Here is a 26,482-nt window from a genome sequence, read left to right as displayed (position 1 = left end):
TTAAGGCTGGCAAGAGAATGGGGAAAGAGTAAGGGTTCGAAGACCAAAAAGCTGAAGCATGCGCTAGCATTTTGTTCACCTAAAAAGCCTTCCTGGAAGCCATACCCAGTGACTTTACACTTACAACAACTTGGCCAAATGACAGAAGAGTCTGGAAAGAGAAGTATGATCGCTTTCCAGCTTTTGTAGTAGAAGAAGGCAAGGGATATGAGAGTTTTAGATGACTTTGGGGTAGATAATTCCTATTGTTTGCCATAGTACTCAGTAAATTTTTATGGAATTAGTGGACAATATGCCTTAAATGACCCAGCTCTATCTTCAACCAAGTTCCGGATGCAGATGAGTCATGGGTTAAATTCTGCAGTCTAAATGTTAACCAAGTTAATAAAAAGTCATCATTAAGGAAAGAGAAGATGATAATTGGACTCTTCCAGATGACTGGAAGTTCATCCCACTTAAGTTCCAAGATTTTATTGGTTTTGGTTATAAGGTTCAACTATTTTAAAGGAAGTCTTTCCAGCATATGTTATCTCACTATCATCAGGCAGTTGATGATGATTTGATCATTTTTAATGATTAAAATATGTTATCAATATGAGCACATTGATTATACGGTAATGTATTGAAGGGTTACCTTCTAGGACTTTGGGCAGTGTTATATCTGTTTGCCTCAGTTTGCAATGATGCTGTATTTAAAAAATAAGTTTGCCATACCTTTATTGTTTTATTTCTAATCCCTTTTCCATGGCAGGATAGAGAAATAAATAAGAGCGTGGGCACTGGAGTCAAACACCTCTGGTCTTAAATCCTGGCCCTACTAGCTGTGTAACCTTGAGCCAGATAATTCATCTTTCTGAGCCTTAGTTGGTTTTTTGTTTTGTTTTATTTTGTTTTTAACTATACAATAGGAACAGTAGAAATCCTTTTATATATTTTTGAGGCTTTTATAAGATGAGCTAAGTAAGGCAAGTAAACAATGAATAAATGATAGCCTTTAACTCACTTAATTCCGGATCACATATTAAACTATCAGTAACCTTAAAGTGCATTTGTGAACCACTTTCTGCATCAGCACCATCTGAGATGACTACTAAAAGAGCAAATTTCAAAGCTTCACCCTCAGCCTCTTTTTTTTTTTTAATCTTAATCTTTAATAAATGGTCCAGGCTTATTTTGTTGTTGTTGTTGTTGACTAAAATTTGAGAACCACTGTTTTCAGTCCTCAAGCAAGGATTTGTTGATCAGATTAGCCTAATCTCTGTTAACAATGTTGGAGAAGTGGTGCTGGGAATGGTTTTAACAATGTAGATTCCTGAGACACATCTCGAATGTAGTCCAGATTCTAGAGCCATATTGCCAGGATTCAAATCCTAACTCTACAGCTTACTAGCTCTTTCCTCAGAGAAGTAATTTTAACTCTATGGGTCTCAGTTTCCTCTTCTGTAGAATGGAGGTAACAGTACCTACTTCATAGTGCTAAGAGAAGGAAAATGTTTAAAATTCATGCATACTAAACACTGTACGTGACAGCAATAAGTAACATTGTTATTAGATTTCCTGGGGTGTACCTTGGGAGGCCGTATCAGTGATTCTCAACGTGGTCATGCATTATATCTCTAGGGAACTCTGAAGATACTAATGCCCAGGCCATATCCCAGAACAATGAAATCAGAAATATATGTAGGTAGGATCTAGGTATCTGTTTTTCATTTTGTTTTGTTTTGTACTTAACCCAGGTGATTCCAGTGGGTAGCCAAGGCTGATAAACACTCTTCCCTATCATTTCAATGCTCTGCAGGGAATTCCCTGGCAGTCCAGTGGTTAGGGATAGATGGTGGAAGTATGAGCTTGAGAGTTGGCAGACCAGAGGACGAGTCCATTTCAGAAAAAAAATTGTGAGATCTTCTTTCCTTCATTGTGTTTGTCAAGCAGCCTCCCCAGTTGTTATCTAATATTTCTTCTAATCTGAGCTATCCTGATAAACCCAGACTTCTGTATTAGTAACCAAATTTTGTAGAATGGTTTCATAAAACAAGTGTGAGGTTCTCAGTGAGAACCCTACGGGAACTCATAAGTAAACCACACACACTTTATTGCAATCATTTTAAGAACAAGTTATTTTACTTACTCAAAGGCTTCTTTTGCTTCCTTCCAGACCTTGGCTTGCAGGTTTCTGGTACTTTTACAGAGCTAAAGGGAATCAGAATTTCATTTTAAGCTTCAGTCTAACATCCAGTTTATCACTCACCACATCTTTGCAGCACCAGCCAGGCCTGGGCTGGAGGGACCTGATCTCACTCACTCTTAGTTTTTAGACTTCCTTTGGCTTTTACCAACTGCCACATACCCTATGACCTCATACTGCTACATTCACTTGGGTAGGTGCCAGCAAGATGGTTCATACTCTAGTGTTCTCTCCCTCTGAGCATATAGGCAGAGGGCAGATCACCATGTCCACTGCCTGTGTCACAGAAAAGGGATTCTAGTCTCCCTCTGCAGGCAACCCCCAATGGCTACAATTGGTTCTATTTGGAACACTCCTCACTTGGTTAATGGAAGAGAAGCAAAAGACCTAGTATTCTGTCCAAAGTTAATGACTTAACAATTTTTCATGAATTTTCTTTCATCTCACAATTAGCTCTTTTTTTAAAATCAATTTCTTTATTTTTGGCTGTGTTGGGTCTTCATTGCTGCATGTGGGCTTTCTCTAGTTGCAGCAAGCGGGGGCTACTCTTCGTTGCAGTGCGCAGGCTTCTCACTGCAGTGGCTTCTCTTGTTGCGGGAGCACAGGCTCTAGGAATGCGGGCTTCAGTAGTTGTGGCTCGCGGGCTCTAGAGCACAGCCTTGGTAGTTGTGGCACACGGGCTTAGTTGCTTGTGGGCTTGTGGGATCTTCTCGCACTAGGGCTCGAACCTGTGTTCCCTGCATTGGCAGGCGGATTCTTAACCACTGCGCCACCAGGGAAATCCCGCAATTACCTCTTAATAAGGACTGGAAAAGGCCTATGGTATTACATTACATAACAGGGCCGGCCCAGCTTTGAATAAGTCTTAATGTGGTGGATATTGTCTAATTTCTTTGATAGCTCTTTTTTGAACTTTATTTCTCAACTTTGGATGGTCATAGGAATCATCTGGAAGCTTAAGAACAAAGAAACAAACAAAACCTCATGACTGGATCTCACACTTAGAGATTTTGAATAATTGGTCTGGGGAAGCAGGCTGGTTTTAAAACTCTACAGGTGATCCAGGTGAGCAGCCTTTGTTTGCTAGGAGCATTGTTTCAGGATGGGGCTGGTACTTAACACTAATTACTTACATTCGTGGACTTTTATCAATAATTCTGAGACTCCCAGAAGAATCCCATTCAGTATTCTGTTCTACAGGGTATCAAAGAATAATAGAAAATGCAAGAGTTTCTGGAATGCTGGGGCTGAAAGAAACCTGAACCATCATTTTGTTCACTATCTCTTGAAATGGAGTCTGTGAAACCACTTTAGAATCACTTGAATCATTTGTTTAAAAGGCAAATTCCTGGGCCTTATCCTCATACCTCCTAAATCAACCTCCCTCAAGTGGGGGTGAGAGGTCAGGAACCTACATTTTAATACATTTCCCCAGGTAATTCTTAGGCACACTCATGTTTTAGAACCATTGATGTATCGCAGAGGTTCTTAACCCTGCATGCGTATTTGAATTAAATAGGGCTATAAAACTACCCATGCCGACTAGACCAGTGGTTCTCAACCATGGCTACACTTCAGCATCACCTTGAGGGCTTTCAAAAGCCTAATGCTCAGGCCTCCCCCTATGCCAATCTCATTGGAATCTCTGGGGTGAGACCCAGGTATCCAAGGGTTTTAAAGCTCCCCAGGTGGTTCCAGTCTGCAGCCAAGGTTGAGAACCACTGTTCCATATAGTCTGGTTTAATTCATTTGGGGTGAGTCTCGGGCATTAATAACTTATTGTGATAATCATTTGGCTGTATATGTATATCAAATCATTATGTTGTACACTTAAACTGATACAGTGTTATATGTCAGTTATATCTCAATAAAGTGGGGGAATAAATAAATAATTTTTAAATGTATTCCAGGTAATTTTAAAGTGCAGTCCAGGGTGAGAACTCCTGAATAGTCACTTTCAGCTTTTCTGAACTTCTCCTAGTTCAGTCACGTGATACCCTTTAGCCTACGGATTCAGGCTTGCGTCCTTTCCCCCCACACCAGACCCAAGCCAGTCTTGATCACGGCTAATAGTGATCTGGAGGTTTAGTCTCAGGAGAAGTTAGTTATATGTCCACCTAGACATAGACCTCTAACCCCTGCCTTCCTAGGTAGTCTCATTAATTAATCCATCATTCATTCAACAAATATAAACACCTAATATTTGTCAAGTACTCCTCATTGAACTGTGGATACAATAACAAGTAAGATACTGTTCCTGACCTCAAGAAGCTAATATATTTGCAAGGGTGAAGGATGGAGACATATACGCAAAAAGAGCCGTAGCAGAGAGTAGTAATTATTACAATGGATAAGTGAACAAAGGACTGTGGGATCATGGATATGATAGCAACTAAATCTGCCTTGGAGGGTCAGGGAAGACATGCCTAAGGAGATGCTATTTAAGCCAAGTCTGCCCTACATGACCTAACGCACCCTCCGTGATATGATTTCTCTCTACTGCATCTCTTGCTACTCTTGGCCTGGTTTCAACTTCAGCCATACTGAACTCTGAGTTCTGTGAATGCCCCACGCTCTCTTGGTAAGACTTCAATCTGCATTTATTTGCCTGGAACTTTTTTTCTCCTTTTCCTCGCCTGTACCTCTTACCCAGGGCTCTGCTTAGCTGTCACTTTTACAAAGAGCTCCTCCCTGAGCTCCTGGATGATGATAAATGTCTTGGTTAGACATCCATGTACTAGCCTGTAGATCTGCTTTTATAGCTCATGCCCCCTCTGTTGTGTATCTGTGATCTGTCAGACCTACAAATGCCATGAAAGCAAGAGCAGCCATCTGTCTCTATTACCACAGTGTCTCCCATGCCTGGCACTATTGGATGAATAAATTAATTGCATTCCAGGAACAGGGGATGGTATGTACAAAGTCACAGAGACATGGTGTTCTGTGGCATGTCCTAGAATAGTGAAAATATTGGATGGTCAGCGTGTAGGATGTGCAGGAGGAGGTTTCTAGAGATGAATCATAAGAGGTTGGTTGTTACAGGCTTTGAATGTAGTCCTAAGTGGTCCCAAGTTCACCCTTTAGTCTGTAGGAAGCCAGAGAAGGTTTTATGCAAGAGAGTATAATAATGAGATTTATCACTCTGGGAGCAGAGTGGAGGGTGGACTGTAAAAGAAAAGCCACTTAAAGAACAGTTAGGAGATGTTCCAGTACCTCAAGAGAGAAGTAATGAAGCAAAGTGTCTCCATTCAAAAGGCATTTTGAGATAGAACCTACAACATTTGCTGACTAATTGTATGTGGGGGTGAATCTGAAAGGTGACGCCATGGTCTAGCTTGGAAGACAGGCTGGATGGAGATGCTATTAATGGGAATACGGAATATAAGAAGAGAACAGCTAATTTCAGGAAAAAAATATGATGAGCACAGTTTTAAACTTGTTGAGAGGTCCAAGTGCCTGTTGGCATCTAGACAGAGTCTTTCATGCAGTTAGAAATGCGTACAATTCTTAGCTTGGTATCTTACTGATTGTGGATGTGGCTGGTGTGGTACAGTTGACTATGTTGACTTTCAGTTTATGTATCAAAGGACAGACTATTGAAACTGGCAGCGTCTTACTGATTTCAGGATTTATGCTTCCCTGGGCTACTATTGGCAAACAGTTGGCAGTACGTCAAAGGAGAGTCTCCATTAAAGTTACTTTTTTTGTTTGTTTGTTTTTGTTTTTGCATTACACGGGCCTCTCACTGCTGTGGCCTCTCCGGTTGCGGAGCACAGGCTCCGGACGCGCAGGCTCAGCAGCCACGGCTCACGGGACCAGCCGCTCCGCAGCATGTGGGATCCTCTCGGACGGGGGCACGAACCTGTGTCCCCTGCATCGACAGGCGGACTCTCAACCACTGCGCCACCGGGGAAGCCCTAAAGTTACTTTTTGATTATTTTCTTTGGTTAGATACATAAACCTATACCAACCCCACCCTAATTCAGAGGTGGTAGAAATTTTATCATAGGTAGCTCTACTGTTACGTTTTTTTTCCTCATTTAGCTGTGAATTCAGAAGTGTGTCTTGTTAAGCCTAGTGCCAAGTCTAATAGGAACACAAATTGAGGGATGGATGGATGGATGAATTTATAATCTGATGGCAGGGATACGGGATACTTTCTGGAGTTAATCACTTAGGAATTGAAAATCTCTATTCTATACATAAATGCCTAAGTGACTTTTCAGTGAGTTATTGACTATAGCAAGAGAGGTAAAAGAGATCACCATAAGTATTTTTAAAATAGCCTTCGTCATATCATTTTCTTTTCGCAATACAAAGCCATCCTGGGAATTTTAAAGCTATGGCCATAAGAGACTATGTTTCTTGATATATTAACGTGTGTGTGTGTGTGTGTGTGTGTGTGTGTGTCAGTTTTATTTGGGGCAAAATGAGGTCTATAGCCCGGGAGACAGCATTTCAGATAGTTCTGAGAAACTGCTCCAAAGAGGCCTGAGGTAAGGTCAATATATATGTGATTTTTGTGGAGGGGAATACATGCAATCAAGCACTTACTTTTTGGAGAAGGTTTCTGCTAGTCCTGTGAAAATTACTGCTAGTCACAAGGAGCAGACACCACCACGAAGGATTTTAGTGCTTTTCTAGATATGAGGAGATGCAAGAACTGGGCTCATACAATCCTCTCCTGAAAATATCTAACTATCTAAAGACCTGTTCTGCCAGTTTTTCCCAAAGCACAGAGGGCCTCATTGTCGATCTCTACCCTGAACTCCTTTCAGGGGGTGTTGAACGTCAGCAGCTGCAGCAGCTCATAATTTTATCCTTGTGGAGGTAGATGGCAAGTGCCAGTTTGTAGGTGACAGGGCCCCCTCATTGTCATAAATTCGACCATGGTTTGGGAGGTATTTCATGACCATTTTGTCCCACAGTGCTAGGAATGCTCATTCCCAGGTCTGGCAAAGATTTTGGTCGATAGGCCACTCTATGTGCTCTTATTGCACTAGACCTTATTAACAGTAGCCAAAAGTCTCTGGACCTTCTGTCTTACTAGTCTGTTGCCGTCCAGGAGAAAAAAAATCCCCTCTTGTTGGCATCTTGCCATATCTGGAGTTACATTGTTAACAATCATTGATCTCATATAGAACTATGTATTTTTGTCAGAGGCTCATTGACACATTTGGTAATGCAAGAAACAACCATCTGGTAAAACAGGCAAAGTACAAATAACATAGCTAGCAGTATTATTAAAGTCATAAGTAAGAATTAATTTTATTCTTCCATTAGGTGCGACCCAGTATACCCCCAGGTCATCTGACTTAGGCTGTTCTCTACTAGTCCTTATCTTTCAGAGAAATTATATATTGGCACTGTCCATAAGGCCCAATTTCTTAACATCATTAGGCTGGTTATCCTTAGTATAATTTAATTGTTCCCAAGATAAAGGAGGGCCTTAAAACTTAAATGACCGTAGCCTGGTGTTAACCACATAAATTACACCAGACTCTGGGACTGCAGTGGTGAATAAGCCCAGTTAAGTTCTTACCCTCAAGGAGTTTATCGACAAGCGGAGAAGATGCACATTAATCAAATCATCATAAAATCATAAAATCAAATCATCATAAAAAATGCAGGTGTGATAAATGTGGAATGCGAAAAGAAAAACTGAAAAAAAGCATCTCAGAGGTAAAATTGACAGGATTCATTTGGTTATTGGGGTATCAGAATATACAAAAGACATGCTTCCTGCTCTTCTTTCCTGAAAGAATATTCAAACTAATTTGTGTGACAGAAATAACTTATGAGAAATGCCATTAAGGAAGATGTATTAAGTGACAAATTGTGTGGAACAGATTTAAATGACCTTCTATCAAAAGATGAGATCAGGGCTTCCTTGTGGCGCAGTGGTTGAGAGTCCGCCTGCCGATGCAGGGGACATGGGTTCATGCCCCGGTCTGGGAAGATACCACATGCCGCGAGGCGGCTAAAAAAAAAAAAAAAAAAGAGATCAATAAGCTTTGAATTGTAAATTCTCATTTTGCAATTAATTCCACTTACTTTTCATTGTCATGTTTTCATTGTCACTGAAATAATGGTACTTTGGTGATGAGATTCAGTTTACTCCATGTCTCTCCATTTTGATTTTTTTTTTTCATTCAGATGTTGCCAGAGCAATTGAATTACTGGAAAAACTGCAGGAATCTGGAGAAGTACCAGTGCACAAGCTACAGTCCCTCAAAAAAGTGCTCCAGAGTGAGTTTTGTACTGCTATTCGAGAGGTATGAGACTAAGATTTTAATAACTATATTCTGCCATATGTCTTCTGAGTAGAAAACGCGTCCTCTCCACACAAACAGTTGAAATAGTTAAGATTGTAACTGCATCTTAGCTTTCTAACTGCTTGGACAGATGATAAAAATAATTTAGTCTGCTAAATTCCAAAATTAGATTCAGTCAGGATTTATGCATTTATATAAAACCAAATGTTGATCTTATGGTACCAATGAAGTGGCTGCCTCAGCAGGGGACTCTGGCGGGTAGTCTAAACTATTTAGTAGTCACGTGAAGTCATCTGGAAATTCAGGTAGAAATAGTCATAATTAATGGAGACTGAGCTTTTCTTAAAAGAACACTCAGCTAAATCTTCCTCAGGTAAATCTGGAAGAGTAACCTCCTACTGACTAAAGTTATAGTTATCCGGACATTACTGTCTAGTGCAATAAGGGGAAATTGAACAGGCTGATATGCCCTTCAACAAATCTTTATAATGCTTTCCTGGTTAACAGTTTCAAGAAGCCTGAGGTGAAACAAGTGTGTTTAAAATAACTATTTGAATTTTTTGTTGACTGGTGGTGGAATTGACTGATCAATTAATGAATTTCACTGGTTACACGATGTTCACTTAAGATTATACAGTACATTGTTTTATTCAGTAAGCCCATCACCCATTCCCTATCAGGTACTAAATAATAATTCATTAATTAGCACTTACAGTCCATATATCCAACATATTTGTCCTGCTAGAAGTCCCCAGTAGTGAATTACATACCGTCATCCTCTCCAAAGCCAGCTGAACCCAGTGACTGCCAGGAGAGTTTGCTGTAGCAGAGGGCATGCACCTCTCAAGGAATGCTTGTTATCAACCTCCCTTCCTCTTTGCAACTCTACTCGTGGGTAACGCATATTACCCTCAACTGTGCTAGTTTATGAGTTGTCACTAAGTGAAAAAACCTCAGTGCCTAAGGCAGAGACGCACAAGACCTCCCTCACTACATATTTAAACCATAGCCTACCCAGTAAGGTTAATATTGGGATTTTACTGGGATTTGACTTAGACTATGTTTGTGCTAAATCTTTATTAAGTGAAGGTGTTAACTACTTAATTTTTGTTTATAATGAACGCAGCTTAAGGAAATAACCATAATTCTATCTCTAAGCTTTTTTAAAATTTATTTATTTATTTATTTATTTATTTTGGCTGTGTTGGGTCTCTGTTGCTGCATGCAGGCTTTCTCTAGTTGCGGTGAGCGGGGGCTACTCTTAGTTACGGTGCACGGGCTTCTCACGCGGTGGCTTCTCTTGTTGCAGAGCACAGACTCTAGGTGCGCGGGCTTCAATACTTGTGGCACACAGGCTCAGTAGTTGTGGCTCGAGAGCTCTAGAGTGCAGGCTCAGTAGCTCTAGAGTGCAGACTCAGTAGTTGTGGCACATGGGCTTAGTTGCTCCGCGGCATGTGGAATCTTCCCGGACCAGGGCTTGAACCCATGTTCCTGCATTGGCAGGCAGATTCTTAACCACTGCACCACCAGGGAAGTCCCCTATCTCTAAGCTTTAATCGATGAAGTTGACTGAAAGAAAATTCCTCAAAGTGTATGAATTCTCAGCCATCAGCTGCTCAGTGGGAAAGGGATAAGATACCTAGAAACTTCCCAGGCCTCCTCTAGTCACTCTGTAGACTAAGGCTAAGTCCCCTATATGCTCTCTTCTTTCACAGAGTGCTAGTCCCCTGAGATTTGGTGGCTGACTTTTCATCTTAGATATCCTATCACCTTTCTATTTCCACACAACTAACTAAAGAATAGGCACCATCAAATATCTTTCTCTGCTCCCTGGGGATTTGGCTTGTGATCAGTGCAAAGTGTCTCTACTTTTATGGAACTTACATTCCAGTGAGAAAATGATGATAAATAAATACATAATACAATATCAGAAAGTGACAAGACTATGGAGAGAAATAAAGCAGGATTAAGGGAGTATGGGTAGGGCTCTCTTAAATTAGGGTGGTCAGCAAATAACGTAATTGAAGTAATGGAACAAGTCACACAGGTGTCAGGGGGTATAGTGTTCCAGGCAGAGGAAATCACAAGTGAAAAAACACAGAGGCAAGGATTATCTCAATCCATGGAAGGAACAGTGAAATAAGGAACTTAGGCTTCCTAGAGGCAGCTGGAGAGCAGATCACACAAGGCCTTGCAGGCCGTGGTAAGAACACTGGACTCTATCCTAAGCATGATAGGAAGCCCTTGGAGAGTTTTGACCTCACCTGATTAGCTTTTAAAAAATGTTTCTCTGACTACTGAGAGAATACAAGTGTCTATGCAAGAGTAGAAATAAGAGAGACCAGTAATAAGGTAAGGAGTAGGTCACGTAAGAGATGAGATGATGGCAGCCTGGACCAAGGCGACAGCAGTGCACGTAGTGGGGAGTTGTCAAGTTCGATATGTATGTTTTTGAGAATAAAGACAATAAGCACTGACATATTGAGTACATGGATGAGAGAGAGGCGTCTCAATGGATTCTTAGGTTTGGACTTGAACAATCGTATCAGTGGTGATATAATGAGGTGGGAATCTCTGGGGGTGGACCAGGTTTGGAGAAGACTATACAAGAGCTCTATTCTGGGCATAGTAAATTGATGGTCATTTTCAGACATCCACGTAGAGATGTCTGGCAGGTATCTAAGTCTGAAGCTTAGGGGAGAAGCTGATGCTGGAGATGTAAATGCGATGTAGATATCTGTTCACATAAACACACAGGCCTTCTTCTTTAAAGACCTTGGTAAGGAAAAAGAGGATGGGAGTAAACAAAAAAAAAAAAATGAAAAGAAATATGGAGACATTGTGTAGGCATTATAAATATATCTTACGAACTCTGTGGTAAAGTGTGCTATGTTTATCATTAGTGGTCCATGCAAATCTATAACTGATCTATAAGCTGTCCAAAAATTTCAGAGGGGAGAAAGAGATGATATAATTTATCTACCTTACATTTTATAAATTTGGACTAAGAAGATTAATTTTATGTTCACAGCACCGTCCTTAGTAATAATTTTGTTCTTAAAGGCAATACATGTTATATAGAAATTGATTTGGTCTCTTCATCTTGGCTAACATTTCATACCAGTTGCATAGTATTGTTTATATTTGTTACGTCTGGGATTTTTATTGTTCTTATGGGGTTGCTTTACACTAACTGTGGGAAGTAATGATAAAAGTGTGAAGCCTATATGTATATAAAAGTTCTGAATCATTGAATAATATTGCAAATCCATCTAGTGAAAATTTCTTCAATAAAAATATAAAATATGAATACATTTTGCCAGACAGGTGAATCCACAAGCCAATAAAGTACAGCGAGGAAGTACGATGATATAAGATGATGAATACCTGAAAATAACGTCTAATTTCACTCCTGGTCTCTTGGGTACTGCCTGTTAATGCTGGCATGAAACCTTTGAAGTTTTGGTTTCTTATTCAAATAATGCTCAGTATATCTGTGGTTAAATTATTTGGCTTTTCAGAAATATTTGCTAGTTAATACTTTCCAGTGTGAAAGTTATAACTGTTGTCCAGACAGTTGGAGAAAAGAACAAGAACTACAGAGGCACCCTTTTTAGTTGCACTTACCAGAGCAAAACCAGGTGCAGGTCACACCACTGCCAACAAGACTGTACAGCCCAAATTATGCTCTAAAAGAAAGCAGGACAAGCTATTGCCAGTTTTGTTTTTGCCATATACATGTGTGACAGTAGTTATTGTTTCATGTTGAGGCAATCCCATATTTTGCTTTACATTTGGATGAAACCACCGAATCAGCTTCTGGCGTATGTGCAGCACTTATATGGGAAGAATGGTTTCATGCAATTTTATTTTGCTTTTTAATAAATTTTGATGATTAAAAGAGATTAGGTGTTTTCTCTACTTAACTATTTTTCTGTACTCTGTAACAAAGACTGAAAAAGTTTTGTTGAGATCAGTACTGAAATGAGACCATCTATGTATACAACTAAGAAAGGCATTGATCTATTAATAAATGAGTTGCACTTGAATGATAATCCACACCCAGCTTTATTCACAGAATACAGATAGTAGTTGGCAGTACATACCTTGCTTGTGTTTTTTTGCTCAGTGATCTTAAGAGGACCTGATTAATAATTCAATTTTACCTATTTGGTGCAAGTAATTTCAGAGTACATGGCAGAGAAATGGGGTGACAGGTGATGCTGCTTTTCCGAAGTGAGAGGTACCGGTTGAGAAAAGAAAGTTCACACAAAGTTTTGAATGAGAGATGAACTTTAAAAAAAAATCTATGCTGCTGACTCCCAGTAAAAATCATCTCTGCCACTTTAAGTGGCTTCTTCAAGTTTTAGTTCATCACTGTATTAATTAGCTTGAATGACCCAAACTTATAAAGTAAAATATAAGGAGAAATAAGGGTTGAAATAAAAGGATTATAAAATGTTGATTTGGGGATAAGAGAATGTCCTAAGAGAATTAAATTGCTGTTCACATAGCTCCATTGCCAAAAGATGGACTTTTTCCCAACACTTTATATTCTTGTACTTCAGAGTAAGAAATCAATAGTATATGAATGGTCATATTTTAAGAGAAACTCCAATTTCTGCAACAGAATACCAAAAAATTCCTTCTGACACTAAAATGATAAAAAAAACACATGAACAAACAGAATTAGCCATCTATGTACTATCATTATCTTCCAGTTTAAAGCCTTCAGGCTTCCTGCTTTCCAGAGTGATATGCTCACTGATCTGGTGTATGATGTGCTGCCGAGAGCAGACCGTGGTGAGGACTTACTCCTACATTTATGTCTGTCGCTTGCATATTTGAACCAAATATACAGGACTGAATGACATAATTACCCAAAACTGCCTTCCTTGGCCGATCACTAGATGGTATGTGCTAGTATTTTCTAATACAATAGAACTATAGAATAAGAAAATAAAACCACCTCTACATAGAAGCTATCATTCTGTGATAGTGGATTATTGAAAAATACTCCAATTCTCCTCTCTTTCTTAGGACATATTATAGTTGGACATCTCCATCCTCCCTTCAGCTACATGTGGTTATGACAAGTGCTTTGACTAAGGAAATGTGAGTGGAAGGGTGCTTGTCACTTCCTCATGGAAACCTTTGAGTCAGTGCAGTATTTGCTATGTTCCCTTAACTTTTCTTTTTTTCTTTTTTTTTTTTTTTTTTTTTTTTTTTTGTGGTAAGCAGGCCTCTCACTGTTGTGGCCTCTCCCGTTGCGGAGCACAGGCTCCGGACGCGCAGGCTCAGCGGTCATGGCTCACGGGCCCAGCCGCTCCGTGGCATGTGGGATCTTCCCAGACCGGGGCACGAACTCGTGTCCCCTGCATCAGCAGGCGGACTCTCAACCACTGCGCCACCAGGGACGCCCTCCTTTCCTTTTCATATGACTAGTGATGTTTTATATGATAAATGATCTATCAGCCTGGATTACAGAGTGGGAAAATGAGAAATGCAGGTTTTAGCTAACTCTTAATGAACATGTAGGATCAGCAAGGAGTAAACCTTTGTTACTTTAAGCCCCCAAGATGTTGGGGTTATGGTACCACAGCAAAACTCAAGCTATCCTGACTGATACTAAAATAGTCATCAAACTCAAATATGTTTTCTATTAAATCATGCCTCTCCATTTTCATAGCTAAAAACAATAAAATAGTCATCAAGCCAAATATACCTTGGAAAAAGGTTATAAGCAGTATCAACCCTTTTACTGCTATAAAACAAAATTAATTTTTAAAAACTATTTTGTGTTTTTAGTAAGCTGTGATAAATCTTTTTAAAACTATGTGAAATTATTATCTGATATAGTGTACCAGTGCCCATTAGATGGCTCATAAATTTTTAAATGTTGAGGCACTTTGGTCATAGATTGTGTTTGCTTCTAGCTTATCTCCCATTTGCTGCTACTCTTTTTTTTCTTCCTTAGAATGGAGCTCATTAACCCTCCATCACTACTTCCCACCCCATCTAAGTCTCACACCATTTCTTTATGAAGGGTTTTCTTTGTTTTATAGACTTGAAGGTATAATCAACATAGAAGAAATAGTTGGAATGTATCAGTCTGCTATTTAAGTGCTCTTAGTTTCCAATGAGATTTTTTTTTTGGAGGGATGTATAGATTGAGAATTACCACCACCATGCCTTGCACCAGTAATATGTGGAAAATGTCCCTGCTAGACATTTTGTCAGATCAGAGGGAGCAGCAAAGTCATTAGAGCCGTGTTGCAGTCAAGTTTACCAATGTTCGCATCCCAACTTAGCTACTTATTTTTGACCTCTCTAAAATTTCGTCCTTTTTTAATAATGGGAGTAATACCATCAGCCTTGAGGTGATTCTGATAATTAGAGATCATACATGTAAAACCTCCTAGTACAGTCTGGTAGCCAATAATTACACAATCAGTGGATGCTATTATTATTAAAGAGTAGAGTCCCAAATTATTACTGGGTACAGTGTTTTGGTAAGTCAGGAAATAGTTAACAGATGGGAATAGAAATGGTAGTTTCTATAGACTAGATCTAAGAAAACCCATAAGACTAATAGACATATTCATTGCCCTACTGTCATGCATTAAAATAAATTGAGCCATTGCATCCTAATTCCACAATCTCATGGGCTATAACTTTATGACTCAAGTGCTCATTCTTGATGCTGCTTTGTACAGCATCTTAATCTACTGTGTGCATGAAAACGCAGATGGCAAATGTAATGAGCTTTATGAGAAAGCTAATGATTGGTTGTATAATAGCATATAGATTTCTAATTACTTTAAGAAAATGTATCCTTGGGTCAGTAGCGACAAGATGAGATGAAACAAGGATACACAGATGGAGAAAGAAGAGTTGGAGGAAGGGAGAGTGAGAAGAAAAAAGGAAGAGGAAGGAAAGGAGGAGGGAAGAAAGAAGGAAGGCTGGTTGATGCTAATCATGGCATAATGTACTATAATATAATGGAAAGATAGGAAGAACATTACATGGAATTAGAAAGAGCATTGACAATGGATTCAGATAACCTGGATTCCAAGTTTTGCTTGGCCATTTAATTATGTGATCTTGTGCAAGTTACTTAATCTCTATGATCTTGGTTTTGTTTAACTTTTTTTTTTTTTTTTTTTTTTTACATAAAATAACTTCCTGGGACTGTTGGGAATACTAGATCAAATGCAATAAAAAGTATAAAATACCTTGACTAATATAGTGCCTAGCTAAAAGAGTAACTAGTTAAGAAATGGTACCTATTTTGGTGAAATAATTAATGGTTTTAGTGACAACACAAAATTTTACTATGTTTTAATAGAAATATTAGTTACAAATATAGAGAATAATAGTTCTTTAGTTATTAATCAAACAAACATAGAATTTTTTTTTTACATGATTGCTTTTCTTTAAAAATTTTTATTTATTTTTGGCTGCGTTTGGTCTTTGTTGCTGTGAGTGGACTTTTCTCTAGTTGTGGCGAGAGGGAGCTACTCTTCATCGTGGTGCATAGGCTTCTCACTGTGGTAGCTTCTCTAGTTGTGGAGCACGGGCTCTAGGCGTGCGGGCTTCAGTAGTTGTGGCTCGCGGGCTCTAGAGTGCAGGCTCAGTAGTTGTGGCGCATGGGCTTAGTTGCTCCGGGGCATGTGGGATCTTCCCGGACCAGGGATTGAACCCACGTCCCCTGCATTGGCAGGCAGATTCTTAACCACTGTGCCACCTGGGAAGTCCCTAGATTTTTTTTTTTTTTTTTAATAGGAAGATCCACATTTTAAGAAAAATGTTGACAATCTGGAATGATTTTAGAATAAACCAATATTGTAAGGAATCTGGAAACCTTGTCATACGATAAGTTAATAACAACGGAGGTTATTTGGTCATATTTCAGATTACTTTAGAACAAGAGTTTTTAACTTAAGGTCATGTATAGGCTTCATGTTGTAGGTGTGGTAAGAGCAAATATATATAAGATTTATTTTTATTTCCTTTATGTGCAAAAATTTTTATGGCAAAGTATGTTTTTTAATGTTTTACTTTAAATATGGATAGAGTGGCATGGATTCATTATGTAAAATTATCATCCTTGTCATATAGTGGCATTTAGAATAGCATTACATTCGTCAGAATTAACAAAAATGTATCTGAAATTATGTTTATGCATATCTTTCTGTTCATACGGAACTTAAGTTGGCAGATGACAAAGAAAAGAAAGCTTGGTGGCTCTTACATTTCCTTTGATTTTATTTGCATTGCTAAATGTGATGGGGCACAAAAGCCAGACTGTTTCTTGTGTGATAAGTTTCCTGCCAACAAGAGCCTGAAGTCAAGAAAGCTTATTTCTGAGAATCCTGGAAATACATCACAGAATATAGAATTTTTGTTTTCTACAGAAAAAGCTCAATTTTTAAAACGTGAAAATTTACTAAAACTTATATTTGTCACAGTGTGTCTTGACACATTTCCAAGCAAAAGAAACCATTAAATAATTGGAGAAAGCTTGATCAAATCATGTACTCTAGAAATGTCTGAACTGGTGGGTTGCTGAGAAAAACAACAAAAAATTAAAAGAGTGCCTCTGTTCACTTGCTGTAACCTACTTCTGAACTTTGATATTTTGCTAATATTTTGCAGCCAGTTATGGTGAAAATAATAGCTGTGCCATTTCCACTTGGCATGCAATTGGGTGAAAACTGTGATTGTTTCAGTAAAGTTATGATTTTTATCTATCTTGTGAATGATGATATCCTGTGTGTCTGTGTCTCTGTGTGGGTGTGGGTGTGGGTGTATGTGTGAGAGAGAGAGAGAGAGAGAGAGAGAGAGAGAGGGATACCCCGTGGATATTTTAAAGGCCAAGTTGTTCTAACAGTGAAAAGTTTCTTTGTTAAGCAAAACTCCTAATGGAAGAAAAATCTTGATACTGTGTGTACATGAGGAGTACATATGGAGTTTCTGGGTCTAGCATCCAGCTTGATTAGTGTGGTGAAGAAGACAGACATTCTACTTTTCACAGAGACTTATTACTTTCAACATCAGGGTGCATTAATGTCAAGGACTCTGGCAATAATCCTAAAAGATACCTTGCCTGCTCTGTGGAAAGTGGTCCAATAATTTCACAGCTATAGCCTGGAACCTATATTTTCAAGTTTTTATTTAGGAATGGAGCAAAATGTGTTCTTTTTACTGACAGAAGTTTCTTGGCTTTCCAGAAGATGTGTTAATGCTCTTGGTTGAACTTGGGTCAGAAATTTCAGTATGTTTATTTTTAAAGTAAAGGATTGCTATATCTTAGAAAAAATCGACAAGAGAGGTTCATTCGAGGCTAGATTTTATTGTAGAGATGTTAGGCCATAAGAAGGAAGCTAGTCCCTAGATTCCAGATTTGCTGATCGTGTACAGTTGCTGTTGGAAACAGCTGCCATTTTGGAGGGAGAGATTTTAGAGCTGAAAATTTGTGACATTTACAGTGCTGAAAGAAGGATATCTGTGAGGGAAAGGGAGTTGAAACGGAGAAAGCCTTGTCAGTTTATCCATGGGGAAGATCTACAACAACTGGAAAGCCTGCAAAGCTCTTTTAAAGGTTACTTCTGCTTAGATGATTTAAATGTAAAAAGGATTCAAACGTCATTCCTTGCTGACAGAGGCTGCATAGTTGATACCAGCCTTTCCAAAAATAACATCATTTGACTTGAGGATAGAGGATTTGGTAGAACCTGAATTCAACTTGAAGTGTATTAGAGAAAGCTCAGGTGTCAATAAAAGGCTACTCTGCTCTGATAAAGTGTTTAACTGACTTTGCTGTTGAAAGTGATGTGAGCTGCAGCCTTGAGCGCTTGCTGCTATGAAACCAGACTCTGATTGGATACTAAAAATGACATAAATATTTCCATGTAAAAGATAACTCCAAATGTTAGCTTTTTCTAAACCAAATAAAACAGGTTTCTTATTGAAACATACTTTAAGCAGGCACAAAGTTTTTTTTATATGATTTGTTTAATTTGGAATTATATTTTCCAGGGAACAACCATTAATTTTTACGGAAAAAGAGTCACATTATCCTTTGTGAAATGATTCAGTGTCAGAGGCCAAAAAAAAAAAAAAAAGACATGAACATTTACACATGTATTTTCTTGGGATAACACCATAACTTCATTAGATTCTCAAAAGGGTCTATGATATCTCCTCCCACTCCCATCCCTCAAAAACTGAAGAAAACTCTCTAATAAAGGATGATGGTATCAGTTGAGTAACTACATGACTAGTTCATCTCTAACTCTAAGGTCCTTCCAATTCTATGAATCTATACATAGTTACACAGCAAATAATTAATGTTTTTCTTTTAAAATATTTATTTATTTATTTATGGCTGCGTTGGGTCTTCGTTGCTACACACGGGCTTTCTCTAGCTGCGGAGGGTAGGGGCTACTCCTTGTGTGGTGGCTTCTCTTGTTGCAGAGCACGGGCTCTAGGTGCACAGGCTTCAGTAGTTGTGGTGCGCAGGCTTCAGTAGTTGTGGCGCACGGGCTCAGTTACTCCGTGGCATGTGTGATCTTCCCGGACCAGGGATCAAACCCGTGTCCCCTGCATTGGCAGGCGGATTCTTAACCACTGCACCACCAGGGAAGTCCTTAATGTTTTTCTTTATGTAGATTACATGGAATTATGTAAAGCTGAGTATATATGCATGGTAGGAATATATGACTGTGAGACTGTATGAATGGGGTGGGAAAGACAGATACTATGAAGATTTCTAAACGGATAAAAATAATAAAAGAATAAGTGTACTCATTTTATTGAGCTTTTCGGAGAAACTAATCTATAATTTTAGCACAGGAAATTGCAAAAACAAAATGACTGCATCACTCACTGGAAACAGAATTTGTAAACTATAGTTAGAGTTCTATTCCTGCAGCTTTTTCAGAGAGAAGACACATTTTTAATGATGTAAGGCGTGTTTATAACATCAACATATCACTTTCTGGTAGCAAGAACAGGGTCTGTGTGGCAGGAACCATCTTAGAGTATAATTGCACTAATGGGTCATTGATCTTAAAGATATCTAAAGAGACCCTTACAAATAGTCTGTAATGACTCTGAAGGCTGGTAGCATCACTGTTGGGTAAATACTCAGATCTAGCCTTTCTGTTTGCTACTACAAATGATAAAATAAACAGTACATATTTCCAGAAGCTTGTAGTTACATGTACTTACACAGTAGTTCAAAATAATAGAATCCTCAGAGAAGCTGTGTTTTATATCAGTCAGATAAAGTGAACATTCTGTCTTCTGTTGAGATCATAGGACTGCAAATCAGAACTTCTATTTTTGGCACCATGGATGATAACTTTTTTCTCTCAGTGAACAAGTCATTTAACCTTTTCTTGCTTCAGTATTGCCAACACACGTAGACAAGTCCATTTGTACAAGCCATCTAAAATGAATGTTAAGTTACAAATCAGCATTTTTAACCAGCTTGCTGTTATCCCTGAGTGTGATTTGTACATAGAAAAGGGAATGAAATTAGTATCACTTGTAATTCAAATATATGCAAGGCACTTAACTTCCTCTCTCCCTTCTTTGTTTCCCTTCTTCATTCTTTTCTTCCTTTTTTTCTTTCATAGAAGACTTAGGGTTAAAAACTGACCACCGGGCTTCCCTGGTGGCGCAGTGGTTGAGAATCCGCCTGCAGATGCAGGGGACATGGGTTCGTGCCCCGGTCCGGGAGGATCCCACATGCCGTGGAGCGGCTGGGCCCGTGAGCCATGGCCGCTGAGCCTGCGCGTCCGGAGCCTGTGCTCCGCAACGGGAGGGGCCACAACAGTGAGAGGCCCGTGTAACGCAAAAAAACAAAACAAAACAAAAAAACTGACCGCCACATCTTGTATGCATCATTTCCGTGATTTTTATATAGTCTGAGTGCCTGTGTTTAATCCTCAAACATATTTATTTAAATTTTGTGTGTTTAAAATGTTATAATAAGGTATCATGCTAATGAAATCTTTGGGGATATTTTTTTTCACTTAATATCAGTGCTAAGATTCAAACTTTTTGTGTGTGTGTGGCTGTGATTCACTTGTTTTGACTGTTGTGTGATATTCCATTGTGTAAAGGTTTATTAATTCACTCTCCCATTGGAGAGCATTGAGTTGTTTCCAGCTTGTCACTGTGATCGTTGGTGCGGCTATTAACGTACATGCATTTATTTATTGATTAGATGACTAAGACTTCTCTTGGATATATATGTAGATGTGGAATTTCTGGTTCATAAGGTGTAAAGATGTTCAACTTTAAGAGGTAATGCCAGTTTTTAAACTTGGTTGCTCTAATTTATACCCCAGAAAGCAATATAGAAGGTGCATACTCACATTAGCTCCAACTCTTGGCATATGAGACATTTAAACTTTTACCAGTTGAATAACTAAAATGGATCTCATTGCAGTCATCATTTGCATTTAATTGATCGCTAAATTGTTGAATATCCTTTCTTGTGATTATTGGAGATATGTTTCTTTTTCTGTGAAACATCTGTTCATGTATTTTTCTACTAGTTTGTGCTTTTGTATATGTATGTATACATATATATTTAATATATTCTTGTTATCAGTTCTTTACTGGTGGTATATATAGTGAATATATTCAGCTACTTTGTAACGTGTCTTTAAGATGTCTTAAAATTGTTAAATTTTAAATATTCACACTGATCATTTTTTAAATAATCAATGCTATTTTGGTATCTCACCTCAGAAATATTTCCCTACGCCAGTGTCTAAAAGATATTCACCTATAATTTCTACTAAAAGTAAAAATTTTATTTTTAAAATTTATGTCCTTAAACTATCTAGAGTTGATTTTTGTGTAGTGTGAGGTAGGGATCTATTTTTTTTTCTTTTTTTATCTATAAGGTTAAATATTTCCAGCTTTATTTGTTAAATAATCCATAATTTCCTCCTTGATCCATTACATTAATATATACCAAAAACTATACACAGGGATCTGTTTCTGGGTTTTCTGATTAATTGGTCAATTTATCTGTCCTTTCATTATTTCCCTACTTATCTCATTTGGGAGATCCAAGGCAATGAATATGGGGGTGGGTGTGTGCGGCAGGGAGCGAGGCATAGTTTTAATTCTTACAGGTTGTGATTCTAGCTTTTGTTTCATTAGGAGGTTTGTCAGTGCTTGCTAATGTGTAAAAGTAAATTAATAAGAGCAAGCCATTCATGGATCAGTGGACAATGATGAGTATGTGCCATAAATTGAAGATTATGATAACTCCAATTCTGTTCTTTGCACCTGAGGTCCAAGGAGGGAAGGAAAAAAAAAAAAAAAGAATGTAGCCTAATGTTCTCAGAGCATAGTTTCACAGTCACAATTTGTGGGTCTCTTTCTGTTTCTTTCATCAAGGTTAATAAAGGGTTTAAAGTAAAGTCATCTATCTTACTAGAATGAAGGCAGAGAATGTTTCAGTCATCACAGTAAAATTAGCACCTAGTATAGTGTCTATAATAATGAGCATTTAATAAATATCTGTTGGGTGCATGAAGAAGTTCATTCAGATGGCTTATTTTCATTAGTAGACAAGCATATGTTTGATTTTTATAAGTCTTGAATTTCAAATAGGACTCTGAGTTCATACAAATCCCAGACAAAACATGATGACACCTCTAGTTCAAAATAAGATCTTACTCACATTAAAATGGCTTTCAACTTTGAAAGGCTACCTGTAATTAGAACCAGAATTTTATTTACATTTAAAAGTTGTTTCCAACCTTGAAAACTGACTTGTAATTAGAATCAGATTTCAAGGCTATTTATATATTTGCATAAATATATATGTTGGTATAAATGTGCAAATATGTAACATGTGAGTTCTCATGTAGTAACTGTATTTGACATAAAATTAAATATGTATAGGGTGTAAAAGGAATCTTAGGAAGCACTTAGTCCTGTGCTTCTTACCTTTGGGGAGTTATAAACTTCTTTGTGTTTCTGGTGATTGTGAATTTGGTAAAATTATGGACTATTTTTCCAAGGATACGTACATGTGCAAATATTTTTAAAGAATTCAGGAGCTGGTAAATCATCTGAAACTGATCCATTTGGCATCTTGATTTATTCTAACCTCTTAATTTTACAGATGAGAAAATAAGATCCAGAAAGTTTACATGGTCTTTCAAGCTAGTTAGTGCCTGAATTAGTACAGAATCAGTCTCTTGAATCCAAGTCTAGTTCTGGTTCCGCTTGTTAATGACAGTGGCAAAAATAGAACACTATGCAATGTAGAAACAATGAAACATTTGTTTCACTACTTATTGGTAATGAGCTAAAATGATTGGAAAATTGTATCATGATTCCATTTCTGTAATTCCTATTCATATCAGTGTTCCATGTAGACCAACAGCGTTATTTAAAATTTTTGCTTCTGGTTCTTTCTTTGCCTCATTTAACACAAGATAATGTATTGTGTTTTTGTAATATATTGTATCATATATTATACAAATTTCCAGAAGGCAATGTAAAAATCTAGTTACTAATCATTGTATACTTGGCATTGTATCACCAAAACAGTTATGACGTTTCTAGACAATTTCAGTCCCTTCTGGAATAACTTAGGGCTTTTTTTTTTCTTGGAAGTATAGTTAGTTGATTTACAATATTATATTAGTTTCAGATGCACAACATAGTGATTTGATATTTTTATAGATTATACTCCAAACAGAGTTATAAAATGTTGGCTAGATTCCCAGTGCTGTACTTTACAGCCTTGTAACTTACTTATTTTATGCCTAGCAGTTTGTACCTCTTAATCCCCTTCACCTATGTTGCACCTCACCCAATGCCTCTACCCTTTGATAACCACTAATTTGTTTTCTAGATCTGTGAGTCTGTTTCTGTTTTAATTTAGTATTTTTAAGACCAAGCTTTAGCAAATGTGTTTCAAGATCTATCACAAATATGCTTATCTATTCAAATGTGCCCATAGCCCTTTTCCTAATAAGTTAGCTCTACAGCCAGGGAAACCGTTTCAACCAATAGCCACAACTTTAGGGAGAAGGCCTGCTCTCCTAGATAAAGAGAAAAGAAAACTGTTACAGGTAATCTTGTCTTCTAAAACCACCTTGTATTCTCATGTCTACTTGTTGGCCATATTATAAGAGACCCCAAATATTTATTAAGCCTGATACTTGGAAACTTTTGAACTGCATTTTCTCCATGCTGCTGTTTCCAGTAGGTCAGCAGAAATGCATCCCAGACTTGGCCTATTGGCTAAAGTGCAGCCAAAAATTACTTTGCTCTCCATTCCCACATTGCTAGCAGCTGGAGGTGCAATCATAGCGTCCAGTCCTATCAGTTAATAGGCAAGAGACAGCAGTCATTTTTATTTTTTAATTTATTATTTATTTATTTATTTTTATTGACATATAGTTGATTTACAATGTTGTGTTAGCTTCAGGTGTATAGCAAAATGATTCACATATATATCTATTTTTACACATAAAATAGTTATATACATATATACCTATTTTTTCACATTCTTTTCCTTTGCAGTTTATTACAAAATATTGAGTACAGTTCCTGGTGCTATACAGTACGTCCTTGTTGATTATCTATTTTACATATAGTAGTGTGTATATGTTAATCCCAAACTCCTAATTTATCCCTCCCCCTGCCCCTTTCCCCTTTGGTAGCCATAGTTTGTTTTCTATGTCTCTGGGTCTATTTTTGAGAGCAGTCATTTTTAAAAGCATCTTTGCAAATTTCTCAGGGGCTGTGCAAAGACATACGCAAGTATAAAAATCAAATAAAGAACTAACCAAGCAACAACAAAAACAACACAATAAACCGTTTACCTCAGAGTCACCGAGGGAGGGATTAGGGCCCAGCAGACACACATACTCTTCCTCTCAGTCTTGCTTCTGGAAAGATGGGGTCAGTTGCCAAGGACAGCAGTAACAGGGAAATCGTGGAGGTCTGGATAGCCTACAAGAGTGTCACCTTGATGACAGTGGACAGATGTGTACCTTCTGTGTTAAATGTAGTAAGTTCCTCTTTCTTCAAGGTCAAGAAAGGAAAGGGAAATTAATCTCTCTGCAACACCCAATAGAATACATTGTTTTCCTTTCACTGATTTCCTTGATATCATTTTCTTCACACACCTTGATCACCATTTTTAGGTCCTGTCCACTTGGAAATATCAACAGGCATGCAGTCATACAAAGATGACAGAGCTGTAACACATCTTCTAAAAAATACTCAGGGCTAACTATTCTGAGAACTATAAACCCATATGTAGTCAATGTGGGAAAGGTTGCTGGCTGTGTAGAGAAATTAAAGACTACTACTTCCTGAAGTTTCTGATTGAAAGAATATTCTGTTAAATTTACTCTGTGACCACCTGCTTAACTGCCAGATATTTTTGACTCTTTATTTCAGAAAGTGAATTATAACTGGATTCTAATAAAATTCATTTGAAAATCATTGTTTCCTCACAGATGGAACAGCACTTACTTTTGTGTCTAGGATAGAGATTAACCAGCTACCACTGCACATTGAGAGAATTGGTATTGCCAGACTTTAGCTAAGTAAATTAGACTTTTCTAAACAAGCTATAAAATGTGTCCTTACTCCAGATATGACTAAGACTTGTGTCATTTATATTTCAGTAAAAAAATATATCCAGATAATTAGGTTGGAAGAAATTAAAGGACTTAGAAAATTATGAAGGCCCCATAATAGTTCAGCAGAACTTCTCAATAATAAATACTTTAAATGTTTGAAGATAGTCCCATGGGAGGACGATAATTTATTAATTACTCTGGTGAAGAGTTTATAATTATGAGTGTGATTCAAATCACACTGTTGATGTTTCTTGCAAAATACCTTGTCAAGCATAGGCAATTCTTCAAACAATAGTTAAATGGAAGAAATTCATTGAGAATGTACATTTGCTTTAATTGTGTCACCTGATTACAGCTGAGGGAGGAATTATCAAGATCTCCATGACATAAGGGCTAAAAGTAATAGAATTGCTGAATCATACCTGATGTTCAAACTTTCATCTTAGAAAGAATAAACTTGGGTAATAAAAGAATCCAGTTAAAATATGATTTAGTCATCATGGTATAAAAATAAAAATAAATGAAATTGACTGTTATTGTAATTACAGCTTTATAATATTTGCATTGCCAAATGCAAAGACAGACTGAAGTGTTCAAATATTTGAACTTATGACTACACATATGAATTTCCCCAATCTGAATTTCTGTATAATTAAAATTGGACTCTGTTAAGCTATAGCTTAAAAAAAAAAATCCCAGAACATTTATTCTATCTTTAGTTAGCTAGTTATAATGATCTAATAGTGAGAAAAATATTGACTAATGTGATTATATTTCATAAAAATTTGCATTCTGTAGAAGACAAAATGTTTTCCTCTCATTGAATTTCCAGTGATATAAAGCTTTACGTTTGTACATTTATTATAAGATTCCAGAAAGTTTTTTTTTTTTTTAATTTATTTATTTTTGGCTGTGTTGTGTCCTTGTTGCTGCACGCGCTTTCTCTAGTTGCAGTGAGCGGGGACCATTCCTCGTTTTGGTGCACGGGCTGCTCATCGCGGCGGTCTCTCCTGTCACGGAGCATGGGCTCCAGGCACGTGGGCTCAGTAGTTGTGGCTCGTGAGCTCCAGAGCACAGGCTCAGTAGTTGTGGTGCACAGGCTCCGTTGCTCTTTGGCATGTGGGTTCCTCCCGAACCAGGGCTCGAAACCCTGCCCCCTGCCTTGGCAGGCGGATTCTTAACCACTGCGCCACCAGGGAAGTCCCAGAAAGTTTTTGACCATCAAATACTTATATTTAACTTTGAGAGATGTTTTTACAGTGGCTGCTTAATTAAATATGAGTTTACAAGCAAAAGATTCATAAGTTAATCATCTGGCTATTTTATTTTTTTAATGCCAAATGTTCAGATGTTTGCAAATACTGATTTCCTTTGAAGAA

At 37.8% G+C, this 26,482-nt stretch overlaps 1 protein-coding gene across 1 annotated transcript in view; it reads left to right on the top strand.

Annotated features, from left to right (window-relative positions):
* Positions 1 to 26,482, top strand: part of LIN7A (lin-7 homolog A, crumbs cell polarity complex component) — a 378,966-nt gene that overhangs the window by 130,734 nt on the left and 221,750 nt on the right. The window contains 1 exon segment of the mRNA XM_067009824.1: positions 8,342 to 8,460. Coding sequence (XP_066865925.1) covers positions 8,342 to 8,460 — 119 coding nt within the window.

This window comes from Kogia breviceps, chromosome 12, assembly GCF_026419965.1.
Source record: "Kogia breviceps isolate mKogBre1 chromosome 12, mKogBre1 haplotype 1, whole genome shotgun sequence".
Classification (NCBI taxonomy): Eukaryota; Metazoa; Chordata; class Mammalia; order Artiodactyla; family Physeteridae; genus Kogia; species Kogia breviceps.
This window is presented reverse-complemented; position numbering and strand designations above follow the sequence as displayed.